The following is a 6,937-nucleotide window of genomic DNA, read 5'->3' as shown; positions in this document are numbered from 1 at the left end:
TGGAGATCTAGAATCTCCTTGCATATTTTCCGTTCCAGCATGGGCTTGCCCACCCTGATGTTTCCTCTTCCCTCTGTCCCCGAGTTGCTCAGGGAAGCATGTCTTGCTGGTGCTAAATTTCAGCCAATATTTGGTTTTCAACCCTTAGAGCTTGAAGGTGCAAGGCTTGCTCCCAGCCCTGGACAGTGTTTATATCGCTCCCCTCGATGATCTCATCTACTTAATGGCTTTAAATACCAGGTAAGTGTTGCTGACTCCCAAACCTGTTACTCCTGCCTTAGCTCTTCACTGACACCAGACTTACATATCAATTGTCTGCCTCATGTCTCGACTTAGATATCTAACAGGCATCTCAAATGCAGCGTGACCCAAACAGATATTTTCCCACAAGTACGTTCCTCTCCTAGTCTCCCTCAGCTCAGTAAATGACTCCAGAAAGTTTCTCTGGTTTTTGAAGCCAAAACTTTAGAATTCATTCTTGATTTTTTTCTGCCTCTTACTCTTATTTACCAGATAATTATATTGAATTTACCTTCAAAATATGCCAGCATCTTGTCACTTCTTCACCTGACAACAGGCTACCATTTGCTTGAACATGGCCTATGACTGCCCTCTTCCATCCCTGTCTGCCCCAATTCTATTATCTGCACAACATCCCAGAGGATCCATTTAAAAAGAAAAATTAAATCATCTTACCCCTTTGTTTAAAACCCTCAAATGTCTTTTAATTACACTAGAATAATATCTCAACTCCTTCCCAGCACCAGTACGACTTTCTTGATCTTACTTTTTAAAACAGCACAGTTGATAAACATTGTGACTTCTACCAGGTGTCATTTAACATTTAATGACATGAGATTTCTGCCAGTTCACTATATTCAGATTTTCAAAGGAAATGGACTTAAAACTGTTCTAAACTTTTGAAATCCTTTAGCAAAATGAGAGTTGGGGCACTTAAGGAGGGAGGATTTTTCAAGGACAAATATTTGGAAAAGGCTGTGCGGAGTCCCATCCTACATCCCGCTGAGGGGAAGACAAGGAATTCTTCCTCCTTCCCTCAAAACTAGAGTTAGTCAGGAGCTCTTTGGGGACACTACCAAGGCTTACAGTGTCATTGGACTAGCTGGGAGGCATAGAGGACTGGGTCTTCTGCTTAGGGGATTTAGAGAATGATGGACAGGCTGGCTAAGTTGGGGGACAGGATCAGGAGAGTACAGTTATATTGAAACCATTGGGGTAGGGTTAGGAGGCCAGCCGTGGACCATGAGGGCGTGCTGGGGTCTGAATGTCCCCCCAGATTTGTGTATTAACACTTAATGTTCAATATGACAGTATTAAGAGTTGGGGCCTTGAGAAGGTGATAGTTCATGAGTGCTCTGTCCTCATGGATGGAGTTAAGCCCTTGTAAAGGGGGCGGAGGGAGCTAGGTTTGTTCCTTTTTCCCTTTCTGCCTTCCCCATGTGAAGACACAGCAGGAGGTGGCGTGTCTGAGACACAGCAGCCCTCACCAGACATTGAATCTGCTAGCATTGATCTTGGACTTTTAGCCTCTAGAACTGTCCTTGTAAAGTATTTTGTTATAGCACCACAAATGGACTCAGGGGGAGTATGCATGTGAGGGTATTTTTGAGACCTGACCAAATAAGGATGCCTGGTGACTTGTGGAAGCTCCAGAAGATAAAATTTCATTGCAAATGCCTAAGGTCTGAGAAAGGAGTCACTAAGGATTGCACAAATCGATATGCTTTTTCCCCTGTGAAAGGAACGGCAGGAGAGAGGGTCCAGTAGGAAAACCCCCAGAGCTCAGAAAATTCCCCATGAGGGTGAAGGTGAGCATCAGTCATTTTCGGGGCTTGAAAACCATGAAGTCATATTCTTCTGGTACTTGTCCAAAGCCCTTGCTACCCCTTCTCCATTCTCCCCCTGCCTTAGGCCATCTCACAGGGGTGGGAGCTGCAGGCATCTAGTTATCTAGTATTCATCTATTGGACTGCCCCCAGGCTGTTCTGTGGTTTGAAGTGACCTTGGGATAATCTATTTGATCCTCTGGAGTTCCTACTTCTTCTCAGGGGAAGATTCTTCCTTTGAATGAACTTTGAAGGGATGGTGGAAGAGAATGGAGAAAATTATGTCAGTAATATCATGAGTATGGACATTTGTGCAAAAAAGGCTCTCCTGTCTTGGCCCCTCGGTCCTCATGTCACCTGTGAAGTGTCTCCCAGGCTTCTCTGCACCCTCTCCTGTAGGTCGGCCGGGAGCAGCTAGCTGTTCCCTCTCCAGCAAACTTACTTCTCCAATTTTTTTTTTTTTTTCAGAGAACTAGTGACTATCTGAAAGTGTCTTGTTCAAGTGTCTGGTAACGATCATTTACTTTCTACTGGACTGCAAGTTTCATCAAAGCAGGGATCTTGATGCCTGGTTCACTAGATCCTTCTCAGCAGACATAGGGCTTAATAAATATTTGCTTAGTGAGTAAATAAATTCATGCAAACAGCATAGGAAATATATGTATATATGTACATATACTTAGGTGAGATTTCTCTTTTTTGTGGATTATTAATTTAAATACAATAGATCTTCCATATCCATGGTTTGTACACCCAATGACTCAATAAATAGCAGATAGAAAAAATTTGAGAAATATCATATCTGTAATAAACATGTATAGACTTTTCTTCTTGTTATTAGTCCTCCAAAATATAGCAAAATGACTATTTACATAGCATTTACATTGAATTAGGTATTGTAAGTCATCTAGAGATGATCTGAAGCATACAGGAAGGTGTGCATGTAGTGTATGCAAGCACTACATTATTGTATATAAAGGACCTGTGCATCTGAGGATTTTGGTACTATAGGACTTTATGAAAAAAATCCCCCATGGACATCAAGGATGACAATATATTTATCCTGTTGGGGTAACAACTTTCACATTATTTGTATGACTAATTTTCTCAGTTGACTCTTTAATGATAAAGTCATCATCTAAAAGGATATACTAACATTAGAACAAATAATTTTAGAAAAATTTGGAGAAAGAACATTTGAAGGACTAACTACTAGAGAGAATGCAGATACAAGAAACTTCTCTATACTATTTATGGGAAAGTAAATTGGTACAATCATAATGAGAAATAATATGATATTTCCTCAGAGTATTAAAAATATGACTCAGCAATTGCACTTTGAGTGTATAGTTCATTTTCTATTGCTATAACAAAACACCCGAGATTGGATAAGCTATAAAAAAAAAAAAAGAGGTTTGTTCTGGCTCATGCTTTTGAAGTCCTACATAGCACAGGCATTTGCTTGACTTCTCTTGAGGGCATCGTGGCAGTAAGAGGAAGGCAAGTAGGTGTGTGTGGAAGAGAAGCTTATGTGCATGAGACGGAGGGAGATGCCAGGCTCACTTTATACTTTTAAGTAAACAATCCAGTCCCACAAGAGCAACAACTCCCACAAGAAAGGCATTAATCCCTCTTAATGAACTAACTACTTACCTCTTAAAGTCTTCCAACGCCATTTAACACTTAGTCCCACATTGGGACTAAGCAGCAATTTGAGTTTGGGTGGGTGCAAAGCCTATTCAAACCACGGTAGAAAATGAAATCAGTAGCCAAAAAGGTCTCTGCACTCTCACGTTCACTGCAGCATCATTCACTGTAGCTACACGAAAACCATGCGAGAGCCACCCACCAAGCTATGAATGAGGAGAAAATATGGCATGTACACATGGGGGGACATTTTCCTGTCTTGAAAACTGAGATCCTGCCACTGCAGTGACATGGACAAGCCTGGAGGACATGACGCCAGGTGCAGTACTCCAGATCCAGAAGCCAAGCATGGCACGACCTCACTTACATGTGCCGTCTCCGACAGCCGAGCTCACGGAGGGGCAGAGTGGAAACGGTGGTGGCCGGGTCAGAATAACGGAGGAGTGGAGAGGTCTGTCAAGGAGAACAAGGCTTCCGTTATGCTGAATGAATGAGTTCTGGGAGCCCGGCACTGTCATGGGTGAGAGTAGATGTGGGATGGGAAGCTCAGCTCAGACGGCAGTCCCTGGTGTCACGTTTTTCCTGGGTATCACCCTATGCTTGTCTATATACTTTAATATAGACATGTGTCCCCCAAAAGCTCATGTGTGAGACAATGCAAGATGGTTGAAGTGGTGGGGTTATTGAAGCCAGATTTAAAGATAGGTAGTTAGTGTAGTTAGGTAAATTGGGTCTAATATGGAGCATTAGGTCTAATATGGAGACCGTTTTTGAGAATGGAGTCCAGGAAACCAGAACAACACCTGGGGAAATTGAAATGTTAATGTCTCCAAGACCGGAACCCATCCTAAGGAACTGTTAATGAACTAGCTCCCTGCAAACAGGGAGGTGCTAATCAAACCACCCCAGGTCCTTCCTGCCCAGATGACTCCTCCAGCCCACCTATCTCCCACCTTTTGGCCTTCCCACCTGCATTCTATCCCTGCAGGATAAAGGGAAACAAAGGACAGGAGTGTGGGGAACTAAGAGAAGACCTTCACTATAAAAAAGGGAAGGCCTCCCCCTTCCACAGATTCCGCCTTTCGGGTCCCCTTCTTCCTCCGGGGAGAAGTCTTTTCTGCTGTCCTTTGATAAAGCTTCCACTTTCCACTCTCCACTTTCCTCCACGGCTTCTCTGGTGTTATACTTCAGCATTCCGGGAAGCAAGGACTCCTCACCGGTAACCAGCGGTAACTTTATGAAAGTCGTAACTCAGTCGGTATATTACTTCCCTGGTAGTGGTCACTGTAGTCGAGTAGGCTGCCAGCTATTGGAGAGAACTCAGACACAAGAACTTAACAAATGAACCGTGGGGCCAGACCCTTGGTGAACTCAACCGAGTGGAGGAAATAGTTGAAGGTGTACAACCAAAGCACTGCTGGAAGAAACGGGCAACACCCAAGCTAAGGAGGATCGTGTTGGAGGACAGCAGAACACCTTCATGTTCAAGGGTGCGGCCGGAGGAGGTGAGCTCCTGGGGACATGGCTTTGGCGTATATATTTTGTCTTGGTTGAGCAGCTCTCTCTCTCTCTCTCTCCTTCTGGTGTGATGTCTTGAGCCGTTTCCCTCCACCCCACTCTTCCACCCCAAGGGATGGAGCCAGACCTCTATGGACTGAGACCTCTGACATCATGAGCCCCCCAAAAACTTTCCCTTCTCTAACCGTGCTTGTCAGGTCTTTTGGTCACAGCAAGTGAAAATGCTTTCTAAAACATATATTAAATATATATTATTAATAATATAAAGTGTATAAAATAGTTATCTCTTTACATCTGATATCTAGAGATCTCTGTATATGATCTATCTATTTATTCATCTGTCTATCTATCACGAGAATGATCGAATGGGAAGAAGACCGTTCACACAGCCCAAGGATGGATGGAATAAGGTTGGAACCCAGCTCCTCTGCGTTGTTGCTCTGGTGACCAAGGCAGCCTGCAGGCAAAACCAGAGGAGGCAAATCAGGGGAATCGGGTAGGCCCGGTGGTAACTGAGCCCAGGGGACATTTGCATCCTGCCTGAGCCATACCTTTTCTCTCTAGGAGAGCGCAACCTTCCTGTCTTGCCCGAGCATCCTGCCCTCTGAGAAGCTCTGGCTCAGATGCAGAGCAGGACCACTCTTCTTGCACCTCCAGGAAGAAGTGAGAGCAGGGCTGTGGGCAGGGAGGAAGCCAGGGGCCAGGTGTCTGCGGTGACTGAGGGGGGCCCGAAATGCAGCCCGCACTGACAGTCTTCTTCATGCTGCTGTTTGTCCTGCTGTGTTTCCTGGGGAGCCTGGCCAACGGCTTCATCGTGCTGATGATGAGCAGGGAGTGGCTGAGACGGGGTAGGCTGCCGCCCTCCAACACCATCCTCCTTTGCTTGGGTGTTTCCCGTTTCTCCCAGCAGTGCTTTGGACCTGTGTACGTCTTCAACTATTTCCTCCACCCGGTTGAGTTCACCAAAAGTCTGACCCGACAGATCGTTTGTCTGCATTGGGACTTTATGAACTCAGCCACCTTTTGGTTCAGCACCTGGCTCAGTGTCCTGTTCTGTATAAAGATTGCCAACTTCTCCCACCCCACCTTCCTCTGGTTGAAGTGGAGGCTCCCGGGTTTGGTGCCCTGGCTCCTTCTGGGCTCAGTCCTGATCTCCTTTGTGGTCACCCTACTGTTCTTTTGGGGGAATCACAATATGTATCAAGACTTCTTAATTAGACAAGTTTCTGGGAACATGAGCCATAGGGAGTGGAACAGGAGGCTGGAAACTGACTATTTCATGCCACTGAAACTCGTGTCCATGTCCCTTCCTTGCTCTCTCTTCCTGGTCTCCATTTTGCTGTTGATGAGTTCTCTGAGGAGACACATCCGGAGAATGCAGCACAGCGCCCACAACGTGCGGGACCCCAGCTCCCAGGCTCACACCAGAGCTCTGAAGCTGCTCATCTCCTTCCTCCTTCTCTATGCCATGTCATTCGTGTCTCTGGTCATTGATGCCACGGTCTTCATTCCCTCCGACAGCCCGTGGTACTGGCCGTGGCAGATCACACTCTACCTGTGCATGTCCGTCCACCCCTTCATCCTTATCCTCAGCAACCTCAAGCTTCGAGGTGTATTCAGGAAGCTGCTTCTCCTGGCCAGGGGCTTCCGGGTGACCTAGGTGGCACAATCTCTGTGTCTAGACCCCCAGAAGAGACTCGGGGAAGGGTGACAGAACCAGGGCTCCGTATGAAAACGTCTTCACAGGCAGGGGACGGCTGGATCGCACTGGAGTTCCTCCTCTGGGAAGGAAAGGAGGAGGGAGGCCTGAGAATTCCCTGGGACTGCTTCCTTTCCTTGGGACTCTATTCCAAGGGGCCCCCATGAGCCCTGGAGAGCCAGTATTTCCCAGAAGTTTGGAATATGAAAGTTTGTCCTGCTTTTAT

At 45.9% G+C, this 6,937-nt stretch overlaps 1 protein-coding gene across 1 annotated transcript; it reads left to right on the top strand.

The window, feature by feature from the left end:
- Positions 1-5,745: 5,745 nt before the first annotated feature.
- LOC143402363 (taste receptor type 2 member 41-like) lies at positions 5,746-6,672 on the top strand. The gene has a single exon (XM_076859801.2). The coding sequence runs from the start codon at positions 5,746-5,748 to the stop codon at positions 6,670-6,672; it is 927 nt and encodes a 308-aa protein (XP_076715916.1).
- The last annotated feature ends 265 nt before the right edge of the window (positions 6,673-6,937 follow it).

Source organism: Callospermophilus lateralis, chromosome 1 (assembly GCF_048772815.1).
Source record: "Callospermophilus lateralis isolate mCalLat2 chromosome 1, mCalLat2.hap1, whole genome shotgun sequence".
NCBI classification, from domain to species: domain Eukaryota; kingdom Metazoa; phylum Chordata; class Mammalia; order Rodentia; family Sciuridae; genus Callospermophilus; species Callospermophilus lateralis.
Note: the sequence above shows the minus strand (reverse complement) of the source record. Positions and strands in the feature narration are given on the sequence as shown.